The sequence below is a fragment of the Nanorana parkeri genome, unplaced genomic scaffold (assembly GCF_000935625.1).
Source record: "Nanorana parkeri isolate BGI_ZX_2015 unplaced genomic scaffold, ASM93562v1 scaffold2355, whole genome shotgun sequence".
Lineage (NCBI taxonomy): Eukaryota > Metazoa > Chordata > Amphibia > Anura > Dicroglossidae > Nanorana > Nanorana parkeri.
In genome coordinates, this window is record NW_017308623.1 from 50,276 (window position 1) to 65,066 (window position 14,791).

Here is a 14,791-nt window from a genome sequence, read left to right on the forward strand (position 1 = left end):
GAACTACAAAAGCGGATACCAAGTAATATTAATGTATTTATAACTGGTTGCATTAAAAAAATATATATATACTTTGTAAACCCTGGTACACATCTGGCTAACTGTGCCTATGGACTGCACCACAGCCAGTATTGTTTTCTGTTATTTCTGTTACACTGCATATGTATTCATTGCATATTATTATGTTATGATGTATTCCTAACAATTAGTGGTAGATTAGCATTACTACAGCTCTACATACTCTACATACTTTGGAACCTTCCATTTCACCCCTGCTGTTTTCTCTACATTAGTACAGTCTTTTACTAGACTCTCCCAGCCTCTCTTTCCTACTTTATTTCTGGCTTCACCCTCACTGTGGTAAGAGGGTCTATGTATCCTGTGCAAGGCTTTAGATATGAATATCTTTTCCACTACTAAGAATGACAAGGAATCACATCCTCTGTGTTGTGAAGGCTAAAAAAAAACTACATTAGTTTCTACCCTGAGTCTTCTTAGTGAGGTGGACCCTGTCTGTGGATACCATCAGCTCAGTAGGTTCATCCGTACAGATGAGTCTCAGGAAGGTATGTTCAAATACATAAATCGTTGGTTGAGACAGAACAACAGTAGAAGTAGATAACCCTCTACCTTCCTTTAAGCCTACAGAGGCTGCCTTTCTCAACCTTTTTACTGTGGAGGAACACTGGAAATAAGCTGTCAGGGAACGTCTGTAGTACTGTATATTGTAGGTATAATAATAAATAAAAGTATGAAGAATGTGGTGTACTTGAAGTATTTGATACCTAGAGGGCCAATGCAAGAAAATTATTTTCAGTAATAATCACAAAATAAAACTAATAATATTGGTCAGTAAAGAAAATCAGATAGGGAAAACTGTTTTGTGACTTTACATGGGTGGTCAATGGAAAAAGGTCATTATTGGTCTTTGAATGAGATGTCCCTTTAAAATTGTTAGTCAGTGGAAGAAGGACCAACAACCATACACCGTAAAAGTGTTCTCCTACATTGGTGGTCAGTGGGAGAGGTGTCTCTTTAGATTGGTGGTCAGTGGAAAGAATACCCCTTATGTTGGTGGTAACCAAAAAAGCCCTACTATATTGATGGTTAATGGGAAGAATTCCCTGTTCATTTGGGAGTTAATGAGAAGAATGCCACTTATGTTGGCGGTTAGTAAAATGACCCATTATGTTAATGGTCAATCAATGGTGCGTCTTTGGAAGTATGATCTTTACATTGGTGGCCAGTGGAAAGAATGTCTCTTGCATCATTGGTGACAGTTGTTACTTACCTGAGAGATGAGAGGAGAGGCTTTCCTGCTCCCTTGTCGCTTGTTCTGCAGAGTGAGGATGGTGCAGGAACTATGCAGACACCATCAGGTGGAAGAACAGTCCCCCACTGGTCAACATTTATGGAACCCCTAGCAACTTCTGTATGAAATCTAGACTTTTTATTGGACCCCTGATTGAGAAAGGCAGCCCAAGAGTGTCGTGCAGAGATCATATGCCATGTGACTACACAACGTTACCAACTTGAACCTCTGTAGCAATCTTTCTTCCTATGCTGAAACTTTTGAAACAAGAAGCAAAGTGACCTAATTTAAAAAGATGGTTTTAGGGTACTTTCACAATTCGATTTTTTTTAATTAAAGGAGAACTATGGGGTTAAGGCTTTTCCCGGTAGTTCTCCTTAAGGTAACGGGAGGACACAAACTAGCGTCCTCCCGTCACCCTAGGCTCAGTATACCGTGAGTTGAGCTCGCGGTATACTGAGACACCGCAGTATACCGCGAGCTGCTGTCTGGATCCGCCCAGCTGCATGACTGACAGCTGGCTCTGCCTATCTAGAGGCAGAGCCAGCTGTACCCGCCCCCTCCCCCGTCCATTCCGCCACTCAGCGCAGGCGGATCGGAGCGGGGAGGGGGGAATCCAGCCCCTCCCCTGTCACAGCAGAGAGCTGTGACAGGATCGAGAGGTGAGCGAACGCCGGTATGTGTTCACTCACCTCCCGATCTACTGAGCCGAACTGTGACAGTCTCATTGTCACAGGTCGGCTAGAACTATGAGGCACGCACCTCATAGTTCTCCTTTAAAGGATGCAAAATCTACCTAGTGACTTTTGCTTTGACTGAAGATCCCACTTAATTTCCAGTTTCCAGTTTCACCTTCATTGATAACATCCTGTGCTGGTGGAAGTCCCAGCTAATGTTACATCCATGAGTTCCCCATTAAAGGATCAAGATTGTAGCTTTGTTCCCATCTTTCAGCAACCTTACTGGGAACATAAAAACCGAATAAAACATTACCTTTTCAATCTCTCTTTTTATCCAGTCTGGACTTTCTTCTGCCTCCACGTGCCATATATTACAAGCCCCCTGATAAATGGATGAATCAACATCTTTCTGCAAAAGAAGAAGAAAAATAAAAGTACCTAAATAAAGGCAATGCTGTACACCTCACTATCAAAAACCACATCTTATAATTAAGTACTTTACAGATAAGCATTGCTGGCTGTCTAATCCTAAAAGTCTTTATTTTCTCATTTTCTTTTTGTGTTCTTACTGAAGTTCTGACTTTAAACCTAATTAGAGATGGCTTTGTGCTTCTTGAGATATGAAACAAAAGGGGATAAGAATCCGAATGAGGCAGGCATAGGTCTGCTAAGCTACAGTGTGATGAAAGGGTTCGCTTTTCTGATATAGTGAGATTTATTAAAAGGAAAAACAAAGATTAAAGCTTATCATTAATCCAATTTAATTTTATAACTTATTGGCATTTACTATAGAATCTCTATTGCTCTATTACATCCAATTAAGTTTGATTAAGTTTGCCATTTAACTATAATTATGAGACAGCTCAGTTATACGCGCTGAGATTCAATGTCAATCTAAATGAGTGAATATGAACGACATGTTCTGCTTACACTGAAAGAAGAAATAACAGCTGTAGGAGAGGTCTTTACATATCATATCCAGCTTCTCTCTTTTCTCTGATCAGATCAGTAGTAGGCGGCTGCATAGGCAGGAAATCACCCATTTTCTTGTGCACAATGCATACAATGAACAGGGTATTGTCAGGTCAAGCATATGTAAGGGAAGCCCGACCTCCCTTTAACTCATACAGTGCATTCTGTTATCAGCTTAGGAAAATATGCCATCATTCAATATCAGAAGTGAAGAGGTGACAGCACCACCAGTGAGTCCTTTCTAAGTGACGTTATTTCACCAGATGGATATGGTTACGTTTCTGTTTTTACAGGATCAAAAGGGATTTGCTGATTTTGCTGTCACCTCTGTACTTACATCAGAAAGTGAGCTTGAGGCTTTTCCACCAGTCATATGCACCTTGTATAGCAGACAAGATATGTGGAGACCTTCTTTATCATCAGTTTTGAACATCTGATATTGTCCTTACCATTTATGCAAGTAAGGATATTTCAGAAACAGTTATCACAAGTTTTATAAATGGATTAACTGATTTACTGAAGATTCAAGAATTGCATTGCTAGGAACTTGGCTTGTGCTGTCGGCAAGGGTTATGTCTATAGTTGTTAAATACTCAGTTATCTTTGGGTTAGAACATCTGTAAGGTTTCTCCTTCTGTATCAGCCAGGTGTGTGTTAAGGTAGACTTCTCTGGCTGTGTTGATGCCCCGTTAGCTCAGGAGAAGAGCTGCGGCATTGCCCTAGACACACAGTTACCAACACCCCAGCAGAAGACACAGTACGGCCAAGGGGGGTTCTCTGGCTGAGAGCCAGGGATGGATGGACCATCACAAAGATGGAGCAGGAAAGATAGCGGTACACTGTGAGAGTCCCATTCACACTCATACATTTTTAAGTGCCCTTGCATTAGTATACGTTAAAAAACGTATCACAACACAACGGATCTGGTGTGAATGGGGCCTTACTGAAGGTATGTGTAGAATATATGGACTTACTGCTGTTAGCATCAGTTTTCTATATTTTCTGTAAATGTGCATTCATGGAAGCCTCTAGCAGTCCAGAAGAATACAGTTTACCCTTAGGAATGAATGGGGCTGTGGCACGCATGTGAACTGAGATAAAGACCTGGCTGGGACTTTTGCAGGAAAGGCTCTGCAGTGCTGGGCAGTGTCACACAGTGAAGAGGTTATTTGTCCAGGTGGGGAGGAGGGAATTAAAAGGATACTTGTACAGAAAGGTGTCCTTTAAAGTGACACTAAACTCAGGAGGTAGATCTTAAAAATGCAATCAAGTACCTTAACTATTAACAAAACTGTATCTTATTTGTGTATCACTCAGCTGTAGATCCTCAAATCATCTCTGAATCAGTGCTGAAACTGTCCTTCCTTCTGGAGGGTGGCTACTTTTGTTTTCCATGGTCCCTGTGTGTGTTATAAAGTAGCCACCCTCCAGAAGGAAGGACAGTGTCAGCACTGATTCAGAGATGATTTGAGGATCTACAGCTGAGTGATGCACAAATAAGATACATTTTTGTTAAAGGAGAACTATGGGGTCAGTGTTTTTCCCCATAGTTCTCCTTGGGGTAATGGGAGGACACAAACTAGCGTCCTCCTGTTACCCTAAGCTCAGTATACCGCGAGCTACAGCTCGCGGTATATTGAGACGCCGCACCTGGAGCGGATCCCGACTTAGATGACGGGATCCGCCCAGCTGCGTGAGTGACAGCTGGCTCTGCCTATCTAGAGGCAGAGCTAGCTGTACCCGCCCCCTCCCCCGTCCGTTCCGCCAGTCAGCGCTGGCAGATCGGAGCGGGGAGAGGGGAATCCAGCCCCTCCCCCTGTCACGGCAGAGAGCCGTGACAGGATCGAGAGGTGAGCGAACCCGGTATGTGTTCCCTCACCTCCCGATCTACTGAGCCGACCTGTGACAGTCTCATTGTCACAGGTCGGCTTAGAACTATGAGATGAGTGGAAATCACTCATGTCATAGTTCTCCTTTAATAGGTACTTAAAATGTATTTTTAAGATTTAATTTATGAGTTTAGTGTCACTTTAACTGTGTGCCTTGTGAAAGAAAGTGTATGTACGAAATCTTTCTTTTAGGCTGGGCGTTTTTCAGCGCTGATCGAACCGCTGAAAAACGCTCAAGCCGTGAAATCCTATTAATTCCTATGGGAAAAAATGCCCTACGCCCGAAATAGTACAGGAGCTTCTTTGGGGCGGATTTCAGCGTGTATCCATTGGTATTCCCGAGTGTGGCTCGGGGTTAACAAAACGGTAACCCCGAGCCACTTGCGAGCGTCCGCGTCGCAGGGGGGCGGAACCGGCGGGAAGTTTAAAAAAAGGTTTTTAAAAAAATGAAAAGCAGATAGGGAAAAAAAAAAACCATACCGACAGGGAGGTTAAAAAACGAGCGTCGAACACGTGTTTCATTGGACAAAAAAAGTGCTTAAAAACGTGCATAAAACACGCCTATCAGGAATGCCCAGGTGTGAACCCAGCCTTATATTCAGCCATTTTGTTTTTCAACATTCTTGTCTTTCTCTTTTGACTTTCTAAAGAAAAAAACTGTAAACAACTACCAGTTTCAGCTAAGACTGGCATTTTCTGAAGGTCATTTGGTACATAAGGTTTAGGTGCATGTGCCGTCAGAATTATGATAATTACAAAGCATATAAAATTGTGTGCTAGTTAATAAACTTTAGGAATTGCTAATCCTAAAAATGATCCTAATCCTTGGATCCTAAATCCAAGTGTGTGTGTGTCAGTTTCCATTCCTCGCACGATCATTGTTAATAATAATTGTAATAATAATTGATCCAACTTGTGGACAGCACATAATATTGCCTGTCATTGCAGTAAAGAAGACCCTTTGCAGCCAGAATAAATCTGCTTTTCAAATGCAGAAGAATTGTTATACAGCCAAAAACTATAAGCATTCAAAGTCCCTAGAAAGTGCTCAATGATCGTATGGAGGGCTGTTGCTAGCGGCAACTGAACAACGCAACAGAACAATTGGGAACCACAAGCAAACGGACACTATAATGATGCAAAGCTGAGGCTAAGCAATAGTTAGCTAACGGGCATTAATTAGCATATGGCAAACGGCAGCGGTGTTACCCAAATAGATTCTTGTATATAGACTGTCCAGTATCAAGTGCCCTTTATTGCCAATATTTGCCACACACAGGTTTAATCAATACATTCATGCAGGTGCAGAAAATAAGTCTGTGCATGTCTTTCTGCAGCTGTAGATAAAGTGAGAAAATTGCTTCCAAACAGATCTCTGGTATATTATTATTAGTGTATTCTTATACAGCATTTATATAGCAGCAACAGTTTGCACAGTTTGGGGGGAGACAGTACAGTTACAATACAATGTCAGTACAATAGGGTTAGGATGACCCTGCACAAACTGTCCAATATCATGTGCACTCTATTGCCTGTATATACTCAGTGATCATATTACTAACAGCAACGGAAGATGACAGTCCAGATAAACCGCTGAAAGCAATAAAGATTATTGGCAAGCACAGAAAAAAAATTAACACTGTAATGCTGCAAAGCTAAAGTTGTTGCTGAGCAATTGTTAGCAAGAAGGCATTAATTAGCATATAGCAAATGGCAGTTGTAGGTAATGCAAGCAGGTTGCTTCCCAACAAATCTCATGCATACATGAGATTTATCAAAAACATTTGCATAGCTATTTATCCAGCAAAACCGCATGCACATTCGTTGTGTGTGAATTAACCAGCTATTGTGACAATGGGGCAAAATCGAATGTTCTTCGGCTACGTAAATATAAGTTAAAGGAGAACTCTGAGGTGAGTGCTTTTCACTCACCTCATAGTTCTAGCCGACCTGTGACAATGAAACTGTCACAGGTCCGCTCAGTAGATCGGGAAGTGAGCGAACACATACCGGCGTTCGCTCACCTCTCGATCCTGTCACGGCTCTCTGCCGCTCCGATCCTCCAATGCAGAACATACAGAAAACTGGCAAAATACCACAATATGGCCACTAGATGGAGTGGAGGAACATAAGAAATAAATACATCTTAGCAACAAGAGATACAATGTAAGAATTCTAGAGGACACTGGAGGTAATTGTCAAGTGAATGTAACCATTGCTACCACGGTAGTTCACTTATTTGTTTATTCCCTCCAGTGTAGACTTGCTGCATTGTATCTCTTTTACTAAGATGTATTTATTTCTTATGATCCTCAGCTCCCTCTAGTGGCCACACTGATGCATTTTGTAGAGTCATATATGTTCTTTATGAAGGCACCCAGAAGAAAAAAAAAAATTGCCATGTTCTCACAACAGCTGGTTAATTTGCACAGAACAAATGTACATGCAGTTTTACTTGATGAATAGCTAAGCACTAACCTGATAGATTTAATTCAAACCTTCATTCTGCTGCAGAAAGACAGTCAATGAAAGAGGATTGAAGTTTACAACAAAAAAAAATCATCACTGATCTCTAAACAAAGAAATACAATAAATCTGACCCCAAACCACAACCTTGTTTACCTATTGGAGGCACCGTGCTATGGAACTGGTTAGCAGGCTGCCATCTCTCTGCATGCCATTCATTCTGTCAGCTACACGCTGTGCTCAGCCCCATTACTTATCCTGCTATCAAGTATTTTACTAGGTAGTCATTTGCTTTGTATATATTATATACTATGTCATTCAATCTGACTTTTAGTTTCCTTGTGTCACTATGACTCCCGATGAGTTTGCTGGGTCACTATATTTACTTGTAAATACACGTAACAAAATCCAGCTCATCTCAGTGACTACCTTGTCTCTATCTCGGGACTGGATCTCTGGACAGGAATCCTTGGAAGAAGGTTAAAACAAAACCTGACCCCCCTAAACAGGATTTTATAAAAAAATACACATAAAAAAAGAAAGTTTACGCAAGCAATAAAAGCCTGAACGATTTTCTGATCATGTCATTGTAATTCCAGTAGGCTATCTGCCTGCACAATTAAGAGTTCACACGTTTTAAGCTTGCATTCAATTGACTTCTCAGAGCTAATACAAATGTAATTTAGCCAGCGCTTAATAGCATTTGACAAGGACAACAAGAATGTATTAGATTTCTGCAGGGTTTCTAGCTCCCAGTCGTATTTGTTGGCATGACATCTGGTCACACACTTCAAGTTCACAATACATGACAGAAAGATAATGGGGGAACCACAAAAAGGCAGAATATCCTATTCTAGTACTGTGCTTTCAATACATGCACAACCTAAACAGGGCAAAATCTGTGGGAATTTTGACATATAAATTTATGTTAGACATTGGTAGTTCTGTTGCATATGTGTAACCCATTCACGGTTTATTGGTCCTTTATCATATTGGTAATTTCTTTAAAGAGACATCACCCCCTTGCCAATGCAGGAAAAGGATAATGTCTTTGAAAAGTCATTGTGTGTCCCCCCCCCGCGAATCCCTTATGCTCACCTTGCCTGTAACAACCCTGTCTGTTCCTTCCTCCATTGCAGATGGCAACACTGCCTGGAGGTTCTGCGTATGGGGGAGCAGGCAATCTCCTCCCCTCTGATGGTCGGAGGAATATCACATGACCAAAGGGGTAGTGTCACTGCTCCTCCGGGTCGCCAACACTTCTGATTTCAGTGCCGGCTGTGACAAAGGAATAAGTGTCGAGGGAGTGCAGGCAAGGTTAATATAAAGCCCTGTTCCTGTTGCGTTCGGGGGCGTTCACGCACGTTCATGCGAGTTTTGCTGTCACTGCTGCACACATGTCAAATGCAGCAAAGAAGCTCATGCAGCATTTTCAGCTGCAGGCTTCTCATGTTCTTTGACCATGCATTTGTGTGCAAAAATGCGTGTTTTACCAACTGCGTTTGGGGTGCCATTAACAAGTCATGCGTTTTTGAAGCATTCACGCAAAATAAAGGGGTGAAACGTGTTCCAGGGGGTCAGGCGGATGAACTGAGGGTTGGTTGAGGGCATTGCAGGGATACTGTGATTTGCCCTTTGAGGTGCTAGTCCTGCCCAGGAGACAATGCAGCTGTGCTAGTGAAAAGTTGACAACCTTCTGAAAATGCTCATTGTCTGACTGTCAAGATGATGCTCTGGCTTTAGCCAAATTTCAACTAAAATGTTTTAGATAAAGCAGGGAAGGGTTAGAAGAGAGGTTCGTAACCGTTTTACAATTACAAACCTCCATTTAATTGCCCAATATCTCCCCATACTTCCTTTAGCAGACTTTTGAAATTATCGTTATCACCAGTCCTATTCGATACTGGGGATGTGAGTGGGCCTTTCATGTTATCCACTGTACTTCGAATCTGCAAACTCTCACAAATACTGCTAGGTACCACTGCAGCTTCCTGTCAAATAGTTTTGCGCCATGCAACATCCTACTTTCTCTTATGCAAGACAAGACACTTAAACCAGCGATGTGAACACCTAGCTTCTACTATATATGTGCCTCACCATTATACCAAATCGAGTCCAATCTGAGTAAGTTTCAGTTTTAGGCTGGGTTCACACCCAAGTGTATCGAATATGCGCGTTTGTCACGCGTTTCGTTCCGCGCGTTTTTACGTGTTTTTTTTGCGGGACAATTTTTTAGTGTCACGCGTTTTTTTTAAAAAACTGCGCGACAAACAAGCGTTTCCGAGGGCTACGTGGCTGTATCCCAATGGATACGCGCGGCAAATACGCCCCAAAGAAGCTCCTGTACTTCGTTGGGTGTAGGGCGTTTTGCCCTACACCCAAGCACTGTCTCATAGGGAGGTGCCATATACTCCTCCATACTCAGAAGCCCTGCTTAGACAGAGCAATGGAAAAAGGGCTCCCATAAAACATGTAGGCAGTTGTGTATTCATTAATCTTTTCCAAACATGTACACCAAGTGGTACTTTCATAATGTGAGCCATTAGCTGCTGTAATAACTTCTTTGCCCAGAATAAACAGCCTTAATGGTTCTGTTACTAATATTGTTACTTTTTGTCAACGTCAACAGTTAAGTCCTCATCTGCATGAGAACTTATAAAGTCGTCGTTCCCCCCATTACAGGAAGGATAGAAGTGTCTTTGATGTATCGGCTGTGATTGACAGTCTGGCGTCCCCTTCTCTATGCTGAGCGAGAGGCAAGATGGGGGACACCCAGCGGTGAAATAACAGGGTCTCTGGGGACAGACTCCAGTCTTTGTTCACTGATTATTCACTAGTGAGTTTTTTTATAAGCCAAATACTTTATATTTGGCAGTGGTTTCTGTAAACATTGGCAAAGGCAAGTATTGTTTAAGCAGTAGGAGGCCTGTTACAGTACAGATATGTCTGGTTAAAACCAGAAGCCGTGACAAACAAGCTTGCTCCCTCTATGCAGGTTAAATGTTCTAGTATTTAACTCTGTAACTTACAGGTTCTCCTCATTTCACACCAGGATTGCATTTTGGAAACCTTCACATATTTACAGTTTGTCAATATTTAAAGCAGCATTAACATTATGAACAAAGTACTCTTAAATGTTCCCCTCACTCGCCTAAGTTATATATGCTTATGTCATATAAAAGTGAAAAAAAAGGGCATGGCCATGCAGTCAGAGGTCATATCACAGTTCATACTGCCATAATATCCGTCTATGAGTTGAATCTCTTAATAGTGCTGAATTGCAGTGACTCTCTGTAAATAGGATACAACACTGTATATGCACAGGAAACATGTCCTACCATGGGTCATCTGCTCTTTGGCATCCTCATTGCACCTGTATGACTGGTGTTATTTCAAATTGCACTGTGTGACAGAAATAACATAGCCAATCTGATACATTGGGGACTATTTATAAAATATTTGCATAGGTAGTCTTCTTTTAAAACTGCATGTACAGTAACTGTATTGTTCTAGGCACATTAGCCAGCTGTTGTGAGAATGGGACAAAATCAAATACTTTTAGTGTGTTTTCTCTTCTGGTTAGATGTTTTTAGGCTATTTTCTCTTCTGGCCCAATTTTCTTTGGCAATTTTTAAGGAAACGCTGTTACATTACTTTGTAATAATAAGCAATCCGTTCCCAATGGCCTAAACCTGCTTACTTAGCATGCAATCCAGTGCTTCTGGTTGAAATAAAAGAATGAACAGTACCTGCTAGAGTTAGAAAAAGATAATGACCGACATGAAAAATAAATAGTAGCTGATCGAAGGCTTAATCCCATCCCCCCGCAGCCATAGATTCACTTCTATAACCTGTCAGAGCCAGAGCATCGGGTATTGCAGTAAATGTAGATCTTCCTAGGTTCCCAGTACCACGGGTACCTGCTACAAGATCCACATTATCAACAGTGTCCCAGGTACCTGACACAAGATCTACATTTTTAGCAGTCTCCGGCCACCTGCTAGATTCAGAAGATCCACATTTTAAGCAGCATCCCAGGTACCTGCTACAAGATCCACATTTTCAGCAGCGCCCTGGGTTCCTGCTACAACAGCGGTCTCTAAATGGTGGACCATGATCGTCTACCTGTACTGGGTTATGGCTGGCAGACAGTGGATACACTGGCCTGCAAGGCCGTTGTTTCCACTGCCAGCCATAACCCAGCGAAGGCCCCAAATCCACTTCAGTTACTGGTTGCTAGGACTGGTAGCTTCCTAGCAACCAATGACTTCAAGCAAGCAGGGCCAGCTCATCTGTTCCCCCGATCTGCACTGTGATCACTGAAGCATGAAGAGCTGCTCTTAGCGCTTCATGCATCAGCTGTCAGAAGCCCGCTGAAGTGCTGGGTAAACAGAAGGTAAAGCACATTTGAAAGTAAAGCACATCATCTGTGTTGGAGTTACAGGGCAGACATCAAGAGTCTAAAAGACTCCTGATGTCTTCATAAAGAGAACCTGCCATCTCCATAACCTGTCATATAGGGGCTTGTTATGCCCTTTGTGGTAGCAAATGTTAAGTGAAAAAATTAAAAACAAAAAGTAAAAAATAATAAATTAAAAACAAAACAAAATCAACCCTGCCATCTGATTTCAATGAACTTGTGCCTGTAAGGCATGCACGTGTATGTAAATGGGAAAGGAAGGGGTTTCTAACAAAAAATAAAAAGTGCCTGGGAATACACAGCAGCAGCTGTGTGTTGTAGTGCAGCTGCTGGTGTGAATGCAGCCTAAATGGCGGGCCATGGTACAGACACGGGCAGAGTGACCATTCTGTCCGTAGCGCAATTCGGACCTTGGCTCAATGAAAATTGTACTTATCGGACCTTCTTGTATTTTAATTCACTACTCCTGTGCTACAAAATCACTGCAATACGTGAACCTCTGGATCTGCCTGGTTATAGAAGTGAATCTGCCAGTTTCAGCTGTTTATTTTCTTGTTGCATCAGTCATTAGCTATATGTTGTCTATTTCTCTAATTCCCGCAGGCACTGTTCATTCATTTATTACAACCAGAGATGCTGAATTTGTCAGACAAATAGCTATGTGGGGGTTATATATATATTAGAGCCAATGGCTTTATTTCAGATTAGTGCAAATTAAATGTCCACCAAATGAGAACCACTGTACCTTTAAAATGTTACCCATTGAATTTTGCCCTTTCTTTTGTCTCTCCCGCTCAGCATTCCCCCACCTGCTAAGGATGAGCTGCTGTTCCTTCAGGCACTTCACTTCATGCATCAGAGCTACCATTGCCTTTTATTACTCATCATATTCTGTTTTCCAGATTTCCCTGGACATTTATGTGGAAAGACTTGAGCTATTTATTTTCTGTGCATATATGAAGTAAATGGCCATATGTATCGCTTTTTTTAGGCAGTAAACACTGGAAGCTGTCTTTTTATTGCTTCCTGATACAGGATTTTCAGAAGAAAAGCAATCATCACACATATTACAACAAATTAGTTAATTGAGACTTCGGGATGCACACTGGACTGGGAGGAGATCCATGGTATGGTGGATATATACACAGCTGCAGCCGGAGCGGATCCCGACTTAGATGACGGGATCTGCCCAGCTGCTTGAGTGACAGCTGGCTCTGCCTATCTAGAGGCAGAGCCAGCTGTACCCGCCCCCTCCCCCATCCGTTCCGCCAGTCAGCGCTGGCAGATCGGAGCGGGGAGAGGGGAATCCAGCCCCTCCCCCTGTCACGGCAGAGAGCCGTGACAGGATCGAGAGGTGAGCGAACCCGGTATGTGCTCGCTCACCTCCTGATCTACTGAGCCGACCTGTGACAGTCTCATTGTCACAGGTCGGCTAGAACTATGAGGTAAGTGGAAATCACTCATCTCATAGTCCTCCTTTAAAGCCAAAGTCCATCATCTAGGAGGGCTGCTGGGACATGGTAAAACAATGCCAAAGAATCAAAACAGTCACAATACAGGCTTAACAACCCCCCAAAAAATTCTAAAGAAATGCATATGAACATGTGATCCACCCAAAACTGGGACAGGGGGGGGGGAGGGCACCATGTGGCAGGATTATTGCATGCATGCCCTGCCTTTCATTTGGCCACTGGCACTATTCACAACTAGCTCAAGGAGACCAGCAAAGGCAGAGAACACAGAGCAGGGAGGTCTCGCATCACTGCACATTTTTTGGGTCAACATGAACCAGTTGAGCAGACCAGGAGCTGCTCAGTGACACTGAGACAAGTGCGGTGGCTGCAAAAGACGATCAGATGCATAGTTCACGAGGTGTGTGTGGGGGGGTCAATTCGACATCTTTACGGATGTCGAGTATACAGTAAGTTTTCAAAGCCTTCAGTTACAGACCCCTTGTCTGCCACTACTCTGCCTCTTTTTTGCTCCAAGGACTAAGAGCCCTCTCTCTCCAGTAACATTATCAACTCTCCATCGGGCAGGAGGGCAAACAGTTGCACTGCAAGTCTGATTTCAAATGTTAGGTAGCAGCCATAAAAAATACTGGTTCCACCAGGGAATAGAGAAAGAAGTGGGCTGCCATTGAAGACTTCCTGGTGAAAATGCTAGCTGCCTTGCAAGCTCTGTATGTCTCGCAGTACAGCTTCCTATAGGGCTCTTTCACACGTGTTTATACGGAAAAAACAACTTCTACCAATGCATCCCTCTATGTATGATGATTAATAATAACAGAGACATGTCAGGTGTACAATGCTGTGATTATGAAATACTTACACTTGCAGACCATTCACTTCCTGCATTAAAAGGGCAACATTACTTAAGTTTGGCACAGCAATGCACACTGGGATTGCCTTGTCATCAGCAGAGCATTGCTGGGAAGGAAATCTCATCTGTAATCTCATGAGATTTCGGGGAAAGGCATTTTCCTCCCCTGAGATGATGTGCATGGTCACATGTCCTAGTCACATGTGCTAGAATTCCAGGAAGGGAGATCTAGTAATCTGCCCTTAGTAAACATGACCACTGTCAGAAGACTGGGGAAGAAAAGAGAAATAAGGTATGCAAAGAATTAGAGCTGCAGCTAACGATTATTTTCAAAATCGATTAGTTAGCCGATTATTAAGTTCGATTAATCGGATAAACAATAACATACATTTTAAAAAATGGCTCCAGTGATGGACTACTAGTTTGTATTGAGGTTGTAGTCCATCACAGGAGCAAGCTTGGAGAGGTGGAAGTAAAAAAATGGTGTGGTGTGCAATACAGACATTCCTCGGTTACTGACTTACCTGCTTTGATCCGCTTTAAAACCAGACATTAGAGAAGCGTTTTTAACGCCCATAAAGCAATAAAGGATATAAGCAATAGCAACCGCCCGGTTCTGTTCACACATGGGCGCTACCGTTTTGTTGCTGTGTGTAAAAAAATAAAGAACATGTCGCGTTCTGTAGGCATTGTCGCTGGAATAATACCTCCATTGAAGTATATTGAACCA

General features: G+C 42.5%; 1 protein-coding gene across 1 annotated transcript in view; it reads right to left on the bottom strand.

Annotated features, from left to right (window-relative positions):
* The window catches only part of RNF180 (ring finger protein 180), a 50,032-nt gene that overhangs the window by 24,304 nt on the left and 10,937 nt on the right, over positions 1-14,791 (bottom strand). Inside the window, exon 3 of the mRNA XM_018573382.1 lies at positions 2,306-2,401. Within this exon, the coding sequence (XP_018428884.1) occupies positions 2,306-2,401 (96 nt within the window). The remainder of the gene's footprint in view (positions 1-2,305; positions 2,402-14,791) is intronic.